General features: G+C 48.0%; 1 protein-coding gene across 4 annotated transcripts in view; it reads right to left on the bottom strand.

Moving 5' to 3' along the window:
• Positions 1–2,464, bottom strand: part of PTPRE (protein tyrosine phosphatase receptor type E) — a 179,630-nt gene extending 177,166 nt beyond the window's left edge. For 3 of the 4 annotated variants that reach the window (XM_027960450.2, XM_060404826.1, XM_060404827.1), the window contains exon 1: positions 2,328–2,464. Coding sequence is in view for 2 of the 4 variants with exons in the window: in XM_060404826.1 (XP_060260809.1) it covers positions 2,328–2,386 (59 nt within the window). In the remaining 2 variants the exon portion in view is untranslated. Of the gene's footprint in view, positions 1–2,062; positions 2,236–2,327 lie in introns of those variants that run through there. The other variant, XM_060404828.1, reaches the window with a different exon arrangement.
• Between the last annotated feature and the right edge of the window lie 14,309 nt (positions 2,465–16,773).

Below are 16,773 nucleotides of genomic sequence, written 5' to 3'. Positions count from 1 at the left end.
TGAGTTTCCAGAGCCTCCTGTCAGATGCCTGGCTGGGTGCTGAGAACACAGCATTTTCCTTGGGGAAATAACAATCCAGCCCATCTTCCCACAGCAGGATGGAGGCTGGTGTGATTAGAATAAAGGAAACATTAGGCGGTGTTGGGCTGGGTGGGAGGTCCCAGGTGCGACTTGACACGTGTTGAGTTTGGGGGCATTTGCCATCCCAGAAGAAATGTCAAGTGGGTGCCTGAGCCTCGGACTCGCAGAGGACGGGCCTAGGACAGGACATGCTTCTGACCTGGAAGGAGGGAGTTTTGTTAAAAGCGGGCAAGCGCAGCATAGAGGAGATCCATATCCATGTTTCAGCTCCACCACCAACCATCAACTGTGGTCAACTCCTCACACATCTGCCTTCAACACGCCCCCTCTAAGGGACCCTGGGCCCCCACTCCACGGCCACTGCAGCCCCTCTCCGGGTGGACAATTTGTGCGCACGCACACACACACACACACACACACACACACACACACACACACACACACACACACACACACATACACGGATGGACGGGAGGGGTAAAGCATGAGGACACGGAGCTCCGGAAGGCATCCGCTGGCTTCCTTGGGGCACCGGCCAGGTCATCTCAGGGCCGGGGGAGGTCCCTCCATAAAGCTGAGAAGTGGCCCCCGCGCAGGGCTGTGGACCTGCCAGCAGCTCCACACCCTCTGAGCCTCCACAAGAGGCCTCCCAGTGACAGTCACAGGACCTCTTTATTCAGTGCCCACCACCCACGTGGCTGGGGGCGCTGAGTGGCTACGGTTTTACATCTAAAACCGTCTGGATTCAGCCAAAGACCCAGCCTACTACACGAGCAAATCTAGATCTTAGCTCTTGCTGACATGCGCAACGTTTCCGGGGTAGGGGTGAGGGGGCAGTGGTTGGTTCACAAGCATGGCTGACACCAGTGAACAAAGGCCAGAGGTCACGGTCAGAGGCAGTGCCACCTCTGGGAAGGGCCTGTCCCACTGTCACCACCTGGCTTTTTGCTCCCCAAAGCCTCCGAGCCTATCCTCAGAAAGCCTGGACTCCCAACGCTCTTTGCACACAGAGCACTGCCCCAGGCCACGAAGGCTGAGTGACCGCGCTGTCAGGACACCCACGCCCATCCCTTTGCACCCTCCTTTGGCTGAGAGCTCTGGTTCTGCAAAGGCTCAGCGCTCCCTTCACCCCACCATCCCACCCCACTCACAGTTGAAATAGGCATAGGTCTTTATTTTGCAGAATCAGGATTTCACTAACCTTTGAGACACAAAGACCTCCAGGCACCCCAGGTCAAGGGACACCCAGGGTCAGGAGCTGGCTGGACAGTGGTACAGGGAACTTCTGAAACACCTGACCAGCCTTTGCTGGTTGTTATCCCACCCCATCACCTTTCTCTCTAGAGCACAATTGAGCCACAATCCTCTTTCCTGGAGTTTCCCAGGTAGGAACTCTGGTAGAGTGGTCCTCATCTGAGATCCACGGCAAAATTCTGCGAGCACAATTGTTTCACCTTTCTAAAAAGGCTTGCCGAGCCAGGAAGGAATTTAGGTCAAGTTCAGCGCGATCGCTCCAGGTTTGGCTCTGCCTCTCCATCCGAGGGGCTGTCCAGCCCTTCCCAGATGGTCCCGGGGAGCTGGCAGCCTTGGCTTTGTGCTGCGCTCCGGCCCAGGCGCTCTGACAGGTCACCCCGCGGACACCGTGGGCCAGCCTGGGCCACAGGGGAGCGCCCACTTGCCCCAGCGCTCCCTGCCGCATCTCTGAAGCCCCACAGCGGCACCCCACTCCCCTGCCCTCCGTGGGAAGGCCAGGGGCGCCCGGACAGCAGCCCACGCCGCTCGCGGAGTTGCTGCAACTCGGAGTCACTTTCTCCGAAGGCTCGGGTCTGACTCCTGCGTGCTGCAGCCCCCAACACACGCGCCGGCACCCCCTCTGGGTCCAGCCTGCCTTCACACACCTCGCCCTGTCGCCATCGCCACCCGCAGGCACACTCACTCTGCTGGTCCGTTTACCCAGAGGGAGCCCGCGAGAGCTGCCTACCTGCTCGCCAAGTTGGGCTGGGGAGGGACCACCCCGGGGGGGCCCGATGGCCGGGCTCGCGCTCTCCCCCAGACGCCGGCACCGGGCAAGCTCCCGGGCCGGCAGAGACCCGGCTCCGGGACCCGGCACCCGGGCGCGGCCCCTCCTTCCCGCGGCGTCGGCCGAGGCGGTGTGTCCCCGGCCAGCTCGGGCCGCCCCGGGCGCACGGCCACCCGCAGGGGTTCGCGGGGGGGCCCCCGGTCCGCGCACCCTCGCGCGCACTCACCTCCCGGGAGCCGGGGCGCTCGCGCCGATCCCGCCGCCGCCGCCGCGGCGACTCCGCATCTCCCGGGGCGCCCGCCCGCCGCCCTCCGGGGCGCCCCGCCGTCCCCGCCGTCCCCGCCGGGCGCGCAGGAGGCTCGTGGGGACGCGCGGAGGCCGCGGGGTCCGGGCGCCGCCCGCGCCGCCGCCGCCGAGCAGGAAATTTGTGGGGCCGGGTCGCCGCCGCCGCCGCCGCCTCCTCCGCGCCGCTGGCTCGGGCTCCGCGGCGGGGGCGGGGGCCGGCGCAGCGAGGAGCGGAGGCGACGCCTGGTGCCCGGCGCGGGGAGCGCACCCGGCCCGCCCCGCGGGGACCGGCCGCCGCCCCGGACCTTGACCCAGGCGGCCGCCCCACGCGCGGGGACCCTGGCCGCGCGGCCCCACTGCCTGGACCCGGGCGAACTGCCGGTATCAGGGTGTGACCCTCTTACAAGCGGGAAAGGCTCTTCCTTCTCAGCCTTGGTCTTGGGCACCAGGGACTGGAGTGCCTGGACACCCGCTCTGGGTCATGCCCTTGTTTCAGGAGGGCAGAGGGCAGGCGCCCAGAACCTAGGAGAGCCCAGAAATCTCTTGAGCTGCTGTCTCCCTCCCTGCAAAGAGGGAGGAATGGTAGCGCTGGGTGGATGTTGTACTGGGCTCAATTTGCTCACGATGCAGGAAATAAGGGTTCGATCCCTGGATGGGGACAGTCTCCTTAGGGGGGGCATGACAACCCACTCCAGTATTCTTGGCTGGACAAGAAGGGACAGAGGAGCCCGGCTCGTGGGGTCGCACAGGGTTGAACAGGACTTAGCAGGCAGGCGTGTGCTTGTCATTAAGTCAGTAACCTGCAGGCACAGGAAGAGAAGGGACTACCAGGAAGGGTCTGAACCAGGCGTTCTCAGGGACTGCTTTGCAGAAGACTTCCTGAAAGCTCCTTGGAGGAGTTTCAGAGTGAAGGAACTCCCACGGGGAAGGGCAGAACGGACGCCTGTGTCAGCCTGGTTCTGAGCCCTGGTGCTGTGCCCTCCAGGTGAGCCCCAGGCTCCAGCCCTCACGTGGGAAATGCATCCTCCTTGCAGGGACCTCACTCTGGAGGGCTTGTGAATGGCGGAACCAATGGTGAGAAGGTGACACTTAGGGCACGGTACCCTGCCTGCATCAGTAGCCAGCAGACACCTCCTGGGACCCCTGGCACCTGTTCTGGACAGAGCTGTGGACTCCAAAGGCTGGGGAGGGTGGCCACCTATTGGCTGGGACCGTTTGCAATGCCATATATCTCTTCCACATGGCGTAAAGAGAGGTGAAAGAGTGCAGAATTTGAACTCGGTGCTCTGCCCATGCTGTCCCTGGGGATCTTGTCTGGTGCCAGGGCTTTAAATACCATCTGCATGCAGGGAGCTCCAAAACAGCACAGTCTGTGTGGCCCTCTCCTCCACGCTCTGGCTTCCTGGCTGTCTGCCAGGCAGACCCAGCCCTTGCTCTGACTCTGTTTCTCCGCAGGCTTCCTGTCTCCCCCTCACATCCCACCTCTAACACAGCCCCACGTCCAGGTCCTGTCTCGCTCCGTGGTGCCTCTTGACTGTGTCCCCTCCTTTCCGCTCCGCCACCTTCATCTGATGACTGCAGGGTCCTCCAACTCCAGACTCATTCTTTTTTAGGCAGTCCATTCTAAGCACACCGTCCAGGGAGACTCCCTACAAATGAAACCAGGCCCTGCCAGTTTTCTGCTTAAAAGCTTCCATTTGGAATAAAAGCCATATTGCTGGGCAGCTCTGCCTAACTTCTCAGCAGCTCCCGGGCCCTGGGTTCCAGCCCCCCAGCACCCTCTCTCAGGGTCAGAGTCCAGCTCTTCCCCACCTGGGACTCCCTGCCTTGGTACCTGGCCTGCACCTTCCTCCTGACCGCCTCTGGGAAATGACCCTGCACCACTCCCTTCTGCTCTGCATGTGAATACACACACAAGGTGTATCCCCTTGTTGGGAATACACTGATTCCCTTGTTGAGTGTCAGTCTTTCCTCCCTCCCGCCCCTCCCCCTCCTCGGGGCCGTGCCTGTCTCCATCACCTCTCCATCTCCAGCTCCTGACACAACACCATAGCTGGGAGGCTCCCAATAAAAGCCTGTGGACTGACAGATCAGAGGCAGAAGGGCCCCAGCTGCAGTGCCAGGCAGCCCGGTCACCCTGGAGCCCAGCAGGGCAGTTGGCTGCCTCCAGAGCGTGCCCTGGGGGGAACAGCCCAGGTCAGGTAGGGCCAGGTAGGCCAGTGACTCCGCCCAGCAGTCAATTCCCAGCCTCCGTGGCCTCCAGAGCCAGACTTCCGCACAGGAGGTGATCGTTTCAAACCCTGATGAGCACAGTTTTGCTTGTTAACACTGCAGGGCTGCAGAGGCGGAGACTGTGATGCAAGATGAGAGGACAAGTCGCCTTTGTCAGACATCTGCTACTGGAAAGTCCACAGCCGGGGGAACACGGCGCGGGGCAGATGGCCCCGCTCTCCCAGTAATGTCATCTCTGCGGGACCCCAAGGATGCTTCCTGGAATTAAGCAATCTCCCTCAACCTCTGAAGTCTAAAGACATTCATCGCTGTCACACAAGAGTGTGTTGTCAGAGGCATGGATCCAGGGTCATGTTGATTTCCCTTTGGAAGCCCTTTGACCCTCCATATCCATCTTCCTTCCGCCCCTCCTGACATCAGAGTCAGCTCCCTTATTCCTGAGGCTCTGAGGGCCACCCCCAGCCTCTTGCCATCCTGAACACCTATGCACTCTCATCTTTATGACTCCAGAACACGGCCCTTCTTACCAACCCAGCTTCCTCTTTAACCCTCAGTGCACTTCCTGTTTAAACTGTCTTCCGCCCCACGCAGGCTCTCCTCTTGCCTGTCTCCCCTCCTCCTCCTCTTCCCCAAGCCCTGCAGCCCCTTTCCTTTAAAACACAGCTGGAAACAGTCTTCCTGAGACTGGTGAGACGAACTGTGGTTGTGTGTCTTCCATTTTACTGGAGGACAGGGCCTCTGGATTTCTCTGCAGCAACCCAGATAATGCTTGTCACGCTTTAAGGGCTCAACAGATGCCAATTAACGTTAAGATGTTGAGGCCAGAAATAGTCTCTAGAAGAAGCCAAAAAAAGGCAAACTTGGGTCTGTAGAGAGAAATGAGCTTGTGCTTAAACATCGACCAGAAGCATGAACGTAAAATCACCCAGCATTCAGAGAAAAAAGCAGAAGGCCTTGGTGATCGTTGACTGCAGAGCAGGGGCAGGAAGGAGGGCTGGTTTCAGGACAGAAGCAGTTCAGGTTGGCTACTCCAGTCTCTAGAATGTGCCAGAATGAGTAGCCCTAGGGGATCCAGAATCTTCCATTTTCACACTGCCCATCTATCCTTATTCCTCTTCTTTTCCCAAATTATACCCAAGTGTTCACACTGACTAACCAGTGAACTCACAAGGCCAGGCCCGTTGCTGGAAGTTTCCTCTATTATCCCAGAAAAACCAATAATTCTCTTCTCTAGGTCCTTACAGCATTCTAACCCCATTTTCCCACCTTGGATTACTTTGTGTTGGTGAATAATACATCGTGTGTTATAGAGATCACTCAGCATTCAGAAAACTAAAAGTATGGCATCTGGTCCCATTGCTGTCATTCAGTTGCTAATCCGTATCCGACTGTGACCCCATGGACTGCAGCACGCCAGGCTTCCCTGTCCTTCGCTATCTCCCGGAGTTTGCTCAGACTGTGTCCATCAAGTCAGTGATGCCATCCAACCATCTCATCCTCTGTCTTTCCCTCTCTTCCTGCCTTCAATCCTTCCCAGCTTCAGGGTCTTTTCATCTTTGCATCCGGTGGCCAAAGTATCATAGCTTCAATTCAAGACAAATAGATGGGGGAAAAGTGGAAACGGTGACAAATTTTATTTTTTTGAGTTCCCAAATCACTGTGGATGATGACTACAGCCACAAAATTAAAAGACATTTGCTCCTTGTAAGGAAAGCTATGACAGACCTAGACAGCATATTAAAAAGCATCACTTTTCCAACAAAGGTCTGTAAAGTAACAGCTATGGTTTTTCTGATAGTCATCTACAGATGTGAGAGTTGGACCATAAAGAAGGCTGAGTGCTGAAGAATTGATGCCTTCAAATTGTGCTGGAGAAGGCTCTTGAGAGTCCCTTGGACAGCAGGGAGATCAAACCAGTCAATCCTAAAGGAAATCAACACTTGAATAGTCATTGAAAGGACTGATGCTGAAGCTGAAGCTCCAGTACTTTGGCCACCGGATGCGAGGAGTCGATTCCTTGGAAAAACCCTGATGAACAACAACAACAACAAACATTCAATTTAATGAATGAAGACAAACTCATCTATCAAGATAATGAACATATCATTCTAGAAATTTCTCTCGTGCCTTTTCCCTGAAAATTCTCCACTTCTGCTAAAGGTAGCTCCTGTTCTGATGTCTGTTACCATAAATAGCTTAATATGATCTAGATCTTCATATAAATGGAATCATAGTGTATATACGCTTCCATTTCTAGTTTCTTTCACCCAGTAAAATCTCCTCAAAGATTTGGTATATTACCTATATTGCCTGTAATTTAGGGAATATATATTTTTTTCCTCTCTCTAAAGATTTTCTCATTGTGATTTTTTTAGAAATTTGATTAAATTACATCTTAGTGCAGTTTTCTTTGTCTCTTTCACACTTAGGATTAGTCCTGCTTCTTGGTTCATAAAGTATATCTTACAGGTTTTAATATCAGTTTACAGTTTTCATCAAATTTAGAAACTTTTCAGCCATTATTTCTTCAAAAATGTTTTCTGCATGCCCCCTTTTGGGGGATTTCATTTATGTGTACATAATATCTCCTAACATTGTTCCATAGGTCCCTGAAGCTCTTTAAATTTTAAGACTTTTTTCTTCTGTCTGTTTCAATTTGTCCAGTTTTTACTGCTATGTATTTAAGCCTGACAATCATTTCTTTTACAGTGCTTAATCTTCTCTTAAATCCTTCCGGAGAAATTTTCATTTCAGATATTCTGTCTTTAGGTCTTAGAATTTTTATTTGATTATTTTTAAACTAATTTTTATTTCTTTGCTAAGGTTCTTCATATTGTTTTCAGCTTTTCCTTTAAACCCTTTAATATATTCATTATAGCACTTCTAAATTCTTGGCTAATTTTAGCATCTGTGTATTTGAGTGTGCATCTATTGAGTTTTTTGGTCCTTATTGATTTTCCTGTTTCTTTGCAGGTCTTTTTTTTTTTTTTTTTAATCATTTGCTGGATGCAACACTGGTTAAATCTTTTGTTAGAATAGGTCTGTAAAATCCTTACTGTAGGGCTAGAATACATGCGTGCATGGTAAGTCACCTTAGTCGTGTCTCTTTGCAACCCTACGGACTGTAGCTTGCCAGGCTCCTTTGTCCATGGGATTCTCCAGGCAAGAACACTGGAGTGGGTCACCATTCCCTTCTCCAGGGACTCTTCCTAACCCGGAGATCGAAGCTGGATGTCTTGCGTCTTTTGCATCGGCATGCAGGTTCTTTACCACTAGCATCACCTGGGAAGCCCAGGGCCCTGGAAAGCCTAGGAAGACTGGCCTTCTTTCCTTTATTTTAAAATTGTGTTGCATTGTTTTGTAATTGTCTGTATGGATCCCTTCCCCCAAGGCTGAGTCTAAGTCGTTTTTGCGTCTTTAACACCTATCAATCACCGTAAATGGTCAGAGTGTCAGAGTGAATGCTTTTGAATGAATGAACAAACACTGGTGACTCAGATGGGGAAGAATCCGCCTGCAGCAGGAGACTCAGTTCGATTCCTGGGTCAGGAAGAGCCCCTGGAGAAGGAAATGGCAACCCACTCCAGTATTCTTGCCTGGGAAATCCCCTGGACAGAGGAGCCTGGCAGGCTATAGGGTCCGTGGGGTCGCAGAAAAGTCGGACATAGCTTAGCAACAAATACACACAGATATATGGCCGTTCAAATTTCATGTTATATGCTGTTCAGAACTGCAGTTACTTTAGTAAAGTTCAGTGGTTCTGTTATTTGAACAGCAATTGAAAGTGAAAGTGAAGTTGTTCAGTCAGGTCCGACTCTTTGCAACCCCACGGACTGCAGCATGCCAGGCTCCTCCATCCTTGGAATTTTCCGGGCAAGAGGACTGGAGTGGGTTGCCATTTCCTTCTCCAGGGGGTCTTTCTGACCCAGGGATGGAACCTTGGTTTCCCGAACTGCAGGCAGACGCTTTACTGTCTGGGCCTCCAGGGAAGCCCTTAAATAGCCGCTAACTTTATACGTAAAACATCAGGAACACACACGCATGACTCAAAATGAAAAAGGGTCAACAAGCATAAAAATGAAGAATCTAAGTCTCCTTGCTTCCTTATTCCCCAGACAACCAGTTCACCTTTTTTGAGACAAACTTAGTTACCAGTTCCTCGTCTGTCCTTCCAGAGTAAACATATATGCATATGGATTTTCTGTTACCTAAGTCGCATGATATGGGTATTTTTCCACACGGGAACTTCTAGACTTGCTTTGTTCATTTAGCCACTGGAGCAAGATGTGGTGCCCCAGAATGTGTTTAATTCTGCTTCTGCTGTAGACCACACAGGTTATTCCCGGTCACTTTCTAATGCATTGTGGCGTGTATGTGTTCATATGTCATTTCTGGGTATATGAGAGCATGTATGAATATAGAATTCTTGGTCACCATATAGGTTTTTTTTTTTTTAATTGGAGTATAGTTGATTTACAATGTTGTGTTAGTTTCTGCTGAACAACCAAGTGACTCAGCTCCATGTAGACGTAGACCCCCTCCCCCCTGACCCTCCCTCCCACTTCCCCACCCCACCCATCTAGGGTATCACAGAGCGCTATGCAGAGCTTATCTCTCTTGTGCACTATACAGGTTGTTTTTTAAAAACAGATGAGCAGTGTCTCTCTCTCTCTCTCTGTGATTCTTTGGAGATAAGTTTTCACATATGTGAGTATGAGTGCTGTGGACAGTCCACCTGTAATGACAAATTGCTTAATTACTTCTTATACGATTAAAAAAGTTGGAGTCAATCCCTTAAGTAAATGGACATCTAGAAATTGGAGTAAACACCACTGAAAAGCCAAACAATAAAACAATTCAACACCTTCCATGACCCGCTTCAAGTGATGCGTGGAACTCCCACCTAGACCTCATTCAAAAAATCATAGAGCTTTATGCTTTGGAAAAAGTGTATTTCCCCCTCTACTTCTTAGAGAAACTTGAAGACCTTCAACAGATTTCTAGCAGAAAGAAATGAGTTAATTTTATTTCACCGTGAAGTAAGTATCTGTAATCCACAGAAAGTTTTCACTCATGGAATGATTTAGTATTCACCTCAGTTCAGCTCGGTTCAGTCACTCAGTCATGTCTGACTTTTGCAACCCCATGAATCGCAGCATGCCAGGCCTCCCTGTCCATCACCAACTCCCGGAGTTCACTCAGACTCATGTCAATCCAGTCAGTGATGCCATCCAGCCATCTCATCCTCTGTCATCCCCTTCTCCTCCTGCCCCCAATCCCTCCCGGCATCACAGTCTTTTCCAATGAGTCAACTCTTCGCATGATGTGGCCAAAGAACTAGAGTTTCAGCTTTAGCATCATTCCTTCCAAAGAAATCCCAGGACTGATCTCCTTCAGAATGGACTGGTTGGATCTCCTTGCAGTCCAAAGAACTCTCAACAATCTTCTCCAACATCACAGTTCAAAAGCATCAATTCTCAGCCTTCTTCACAGTCCAATTCTCACATCCATACAGGACCACAGGAAAAACCATAGCCTTGACTAGACCGACCTTTGTTGGCAAAGTAACGTCTCCACTTTTGAATATGCTATCTAGGTTGGTCATAGCTTTTCTTCCAAGGAGTAAGCGTCTTTTAATTTCATGGCTGCAGTCACCATCTGCAGTGATTTTGGAGCCCCCCAAAATAAAGTCTGACACTGTTTCCACTGTTTCCCCATCTATTTCCCATGAAGTGATGAGACCAGATGCCATGATCTTCATTTTCTGAATGTTGAGCTTTAAGCCAACTTTTTCACTCTCCTCTTTCACTTTCATCAAGAGGCTTTTTAGTTTCTATTCACTTTCTGCCATAAGGGTGGTGTCATCTGCATATCTGAGGTTATTGATATTTCTTCTGGCAATCTTGATTCCAGCTTGTGTTTCCTCCAGCCCAATGTTTCTCATGATGTACTCTGCATATAAGTTAAATAAGCAGGGTGACAATATACAGCCTTGACGTACTCCTTTTCCTATTTGGAACCAGTCTGTTGTTCCATGTCCAGTTCTAACTGTTGCTTCCTGACCTGTATACAGGTTTCTCAAGAGGCAGGTTAGGTGGTCTGGTATTCCCATCTCTTTCAGAATTTTCCACAGTTTCTTGTGATCCACACAGTCAAAGGCTTTGTCATAGTCAATAAAGAAGAAATCGATGTTTTTCTGGAACTCTCTTGCTTAGTTTTTGCCTTACTTTTGGTTTGCTTCAGGAACCAAGGAAAATGTTGGTAATGTAATATAATACAGAATTGAGATACCAAGTAAAGTTTCTCAAAAAACAGGAGATAGAGGACCACTTCTTATCAGCTACTAAAGCAGGATAGAAATTTGGTTTTTAAATATTTAGTTGTATGAAACATCACAATGTTAAGAAAGATTTTTATGTTTTAAAAAATAACTCTTTGAAAAACCAATGGCATATGATATCACTTACTTGTGGAGTCTAAAATATGACACAAGGGAACTTATCTAAGAAATAGAAACAGACAGACATGCAGATTAGACCTGCGGTTGCCAAGGGAGAGGGGGGAGAGGGTGAAGTGGGAGTTTGGGGTGAGCAGACGCCAAGTATTACACACACACACACATATATATATATATAGAGAGAGAGACTGGATAAACAAGGTCCTACTGCTGCAAGACGGGTGGGTCCTGGTGGAGAGGTCTGACAGAATGTGGTCCATTGGAGAAGGGAATGGCAAACCACTTCAGTATTCTTGCCTCGAGAACCCCATGAACAGTATAAAAAGGCAAAAAGATAAGACACTGAAAGATGAACTCTGCAGGTCAGTAGGTGCCCAATATGCTACTGGAGATCAGTGGAGAAATAACTCCAGAAAGAATGAAAAGAAGGAGCCAAAGAAAAAACAACATCCAGTTGTGAATGAGACTGGTGATGGAAGCAAGATTCGATGCTATAAAGAGCAATATTGCAAAGGAACCTGGAATGTTACGTCCATGCATCAAGGCAAATTGGAAGTGGTCAAACAGGAGATGACAAGAGTGAACATAGACATTCTAGGAATCAGTGAACTAAGATGGACTGGAATGGGTGAATTTAACTCAGATGACCATTATATCTACTACTGTGGGCAGGAATCCCTTAGAAGAAATGGAGTAGCCATCATAGTCAACAAAAGAGTTTGAAATGCAGTACTTGGATGCAATCTTAAAAACGACAGAATAATCTCTGTTCGTTTCCAAGGCAAACCATTCAATAACAGTAATCCAAGTCTATGCCCCGACCAGTAATGCTGAAGAAGCTGAAGTTTAACAGTTCTATGAAGACCTACAAGACCTGCTAGAACTAACACCCAATAAAGATGTTCTTTTCATTATAGGGGACTGGAATGCAAAAGTAGGAAGTCAAGAAACACCTGGAGTAACAGGCAAATTTGGCCTTGGAGTATGGAATGAAGCAGGGCAAAGGCTAATAGAGTTTTGCCAAGGGAACACACTGGTCATAGCAAACACCCTCTTCCAACAACACAAGAGAAGACTCTAAACATGGGCATCACCAGATGGTCAACACTAAAATCAGATTGATTATATCCTTTGCAGCCAAAGATGGAGAAGCTCTATACAGTCAACAAAAATGAGACCATGAGCTGACTGTGGCTCAGATCATGAGCTCCTTATTGCCAAATTCAGACTTAAATTGAAGAAAGTGGGAAAACCACTAGACCATTCAGGTATGACCTAAATCAAATCCCTTATGATTATACAATGGAAGTGAGAAATAGATTTAAGGCACTAGATCTGATAGACAGAGTGCCTGATGAACTATGGATGGAGGTTCATGACATTGTACAGGAGACAGGAAGCAAGACCATCTCCAAGAAAAAGAAATGCAAAAAAGCAAAATGGCTGTCTGAGGAGGCCTTACAAATAGCTGTGAAAAGAAGAGAAGCGAAAAATAAAGGAGAAAAGGAAAGATATATCCATTTGAATGCAGAATTCCAAAGAATAGCAAGGAGAGATAAGAAAGCCTTCCTCAGTGATCAGTGCAAAGAAATAGAGGGAAAGAACAGAATGGGAAAGACTAGAGATCTCTTCAAGAAAATTAGAGATACCAAGAGACCTTTTCATGCAAAGATGGGCTCAATAAAGGACAGAAATGCTAGGGACCTAACAGAAGCAGAAGATATTAAGAAGAGGTGGGAAGAATACACAGAACTGTACAAAAAAGATCTTCATGACACAGATAATCATGAAGGTGTGATCACTCCTACTCATCTAGAGCTGGACATCCTGGAATGTGAAGTCAAGTGGCCCTTAGGAAGCATCACTACGAACAAAACTAGTGGAGGTGATGGAATTCCAGTTGAGCTATTTAAAATTCTAAAAGATGATGCTGTGAAAGTGCTGCACTCAATATGCCAGCAAATTTGGAAAACTCAGCAGTGGCCACAGGACTGGAAAAGGTCAGTTTTCATTTCAATCCCAAAGAAAAGTAATGCCAAAGAATGCTCAAACTATCGCACAATTGCACTCATCTCACACATTAGTAAAGTAATGCTCAAAATTCTCCAAGCCAGGCTTCAGTAATATGACAACCATGAACTTCCAGATGTTCAAGCTGGTTTTAGGAAAGACAGAGGAACCAGAGATCAAATTGCCAACATCCGCTGGATCATGGAAAAGCAAGAGAGTTCCAGAAAAACATCGATTTCTGCTTTATTGACTATACTAAAGCCTTTGACTGTGTGGATCACAAGAAACTGTGGAAAATTCTGAAGGAGATGGGAATACCAGACCACCTGACCTGCCTGTTGAAAAACCTATATGCAGGTTAGGAAGCAACAGTTAGAACTGGATGTGGAACAACAGACTGGTTCCAAATAGGAAAAGGAGTATGTCAAGGCTGTATATTGTCACCCTGCTTATTTAACATATATGCAGAGTACATCATGAGAAACGCTGGGCTGGAGGAAGCACAAGCTGGAATCAGGATTGCCAGGAGAAATATCAATAACCTCAGATATGCAGATGACACCACCCTTACGGCAGAAAGTGAAGAACTAAAGAGCCTCTTGATGAAAGTGAAAGAGGAGAGTGAAAAAATTGACTTAAAGCTCAACATTCAGAAAACTAAGATCATGGCATCCAGTTCCATCACTTCATGGCAAATAGATGGGGAAATAGTGTCTGACTTTATTTTTCTGGGCCACAAAATCACTGCAGATGGAAATCGCAGCCGTGAAATTAAAAGACGCTTACTCCTTGGAAGGAAAGTTATGACCAACCTAGACAGCATATTAAAAAGCAGAGACATTACTTTGCCAACAAAGTATAGTTTTTCCAGTGGTCACGTATGGATGTGAGAGTTGGACTATAAAGAAAGCTGAGTGCCGAAGAATTGATGCTTTTGAACTGTGGTATTGGAGAAGACTCTTGAGAGTCCCTTGGACTGCAAGGAGATTCAACCAGTCCATCCTAAAGGAGATCAGTCCTGGGTGTTCATTGGAAGGACTGATGCTGAAGCTGAAACTCCAATACTTTGACCACCTGATGCAAAGAGGTGACTCATTTGAAAAGACCCTGATGCTGGGAGGGATTGGGGGCAGGAGGAGAAGGGGATGACAGAGGATGAGATGGCTGGATGTCATCACTGACTCAATGGACATGGGTTTGGGTGGACTCCAGGAGTTGGTGATGGACAGGGAGGCCTGGTGCGCTGCAGTCCACAGGGTCACAAAGAGCCAGACACAACTGAGTGACTGAACTGAACTGAACTGAAATTCACAATGAACCTAAAGCAATTCCAGTAACAAGACCCCCCTCCCCCCAACTCTAGGATGTAGGTGTGCAACAACATTAGTGCTAATAAAATGCAAAGAGACTTCTGGGACAGAGGCATTTATTTTACTTCTGTTTTGCCATAGTTTAAAGCTGAGAGGATGAAAGTTCTGGACAAGGAGGAAAGTTCATGAACTCAGGAGCAGAGCCAAAAGAAACCTAGCCAGGAAAGAGAACAAGACAGGTGCCCTGGTCTCTGGCCCTGCCACAGATTTGCATGGACTTATCCGAGGTGTGTGTGAGCTTATGTCAACTTGATTTACGTATTTTGTGAAAGCTCTGTTCATTCTTTCTTCCTGGATGCATTTAGTGAGAACAAAAATGCAAGAAAGTCATCCAGCCAAAAGCTGAAGCTTGGGGAAGATGAGACAAAGTGACCCCAGATAAGGTAAGAAAAATATCAAGGGAATCATTTGCGACATACTAGAGCACAGCAATGGTTGGACAGAACTGCCCAGGTTAAAAATAAGCAAGATTTTAAAAAAAAAGTGCCAAGGCAAGTATGCAGATATACAGCAAAAGGAAACAAAGACGAATGAACTGCCTGCCGCTGGAAAAGCACACAGTTCACTGAACTGTTCTTTCTGCTTGTCTTATGCTAATATAGGGCTTCCCTGGTGGCTCAGATGGTAAAGAATTCCTTTTGTATCTGGAACAGTAAGGAATCTGCCTGCAGTGCAGGAGACCCAGGTTCAGATCCCTGGGTCTGGAAGATCCCCTGGAGGAGGGCATGGCTCCCCACTCCAGTCTTCTTGCCTGGAGAATCCATGGACATAGGAGCCTGGTGGGCTACAGTCCATGGGGTCACAATGAGTTGGACACGACTGACTGACTAACGGTACTGGTACGCTATGTAAGGATTTATAATAAGAGTTTATTAAAGTAAGAAATGAATGATGAGGTGGCAAAAGAAGAAAACCCAAATGAAAGGAAAGCTTTAGAGCGAGGGAGACAAACTGAAACTCCAAACTGCATGATTTGGGATTAAATACATAAACTGGAATAAGACTTGACTGAAAGACGAGCTAGCCCCAGAGAAGAAAGGAACAGCGAGGCAGGGAAAGGAAGACAAAGAGACCAAAGCTATTAGGAGAGATGGTGGATGTGGAGGTCAAAGATAACCCAATGCATGAGTGACTGGTGTGCCTCAAGGTAGGATTTCAATGAATACAGAAATAGGATACAAAAAAAAAAAAACCCACAAAACTGTATCTGCAATGAACCAAATAAGATATTGAAAAGACAATCCCAGAATAAGAAGTAAAAAGAGATACAGAGCAATCTATACAAAATACATTCAGGCCAAGCAACTGCATTTCATGAATAAAGACTTTTGCAACTATGCTATGAGAATAAGAAAGTCATAATCAGAGAGAGGAAACAAAGCTGACCCCAGACTCTTGTATGGCATCATTCAATGTTAAAAGATAACAGAGTAATACGTACAAAATTTTGAGGGGAAGACAATGGGGCAAAACGCTGACTGCTTCTTCTGACCCTGATGGAAGAATGGGGAGCAGACTGGCCCTCGGCAATAAAGCGGAAAATTACACATAAAAGGGTGGTTTCTAGACACTGGACATCTGGCCACATACAGGCTTTCATTCCTGAGAAAAGAAAAGAATGAGGTGCGACTGACCCCTGCATCAGGAAGTTTCCAAGGAGGAACCCGCAGGGCATGGTGCAGGAGAGCAAGCCGTGGAGAACCAATAGTCACCTCGAGGTGCAGAAATCAGAGTCTGGGGAAGCAAAACTGGCTAAGATTGGTTTAAGACCCTGGAGAGAGAAAGAATCAAAAACAAGCTCTCAAGATCTGCAGAGAGCATCCCTCGAATCTTTGGTTGAGGGTTGGTCCATACGGGTGGGAGGAAGGTATCTGAAGTCACAGATAAGAGCCTCTGGAAAGCAGCATGACCAATAGTGCTTGGAGTTGACACAGAGCTGGGAAGACAGACTTTATAATGGAGAATCCAGAAAGAGACCCAAACAAATGTGGTCATCTGATTTCTAATAAGGACGCCAAGACAATCCACCAAGGAAAGGATACTGTTTTCAAGAAATCAATTGCATACCCACGTGTATAAGAATGACTCTCAGCCCTTACTTCATACTATTTTGAAAAAAACTCAAAATAAGAAAATAATCTTAAGTGTAAGAACTGAATTCATGAATATTCTAGAACAAAACAGGGGGAAAATACCTTTGCGATCTTGGGTTAGGCAAAGCCCGCATTGCAGGTGGATTCTTTACCAGCTGAGCCACAGGGAAGCCCAGACATTTAAAGTACAATCCATAAAATTAAAACAGTCGGTGCTTACTGTGT

This window comes from Ovis aries, chromosome 22 (assembly GCF_016772045.2).
Source record: "Ovis aries strain OAR_USU_Benz2616 breed Rambouillet chromosome 22, ARS-UI_Ramb_v3.0, whole genome shotgun sequence".
Taxonomy (NCBI): domain Eukaryota; kingdom Metazoa; phylum Chordata; class Mammalia; order Artiodactyla; family Bovidae; genus Ovis; species Ovis aries.
This window is presented reverse-complemented; position numbering and strand designations above follow the sequence as displayed.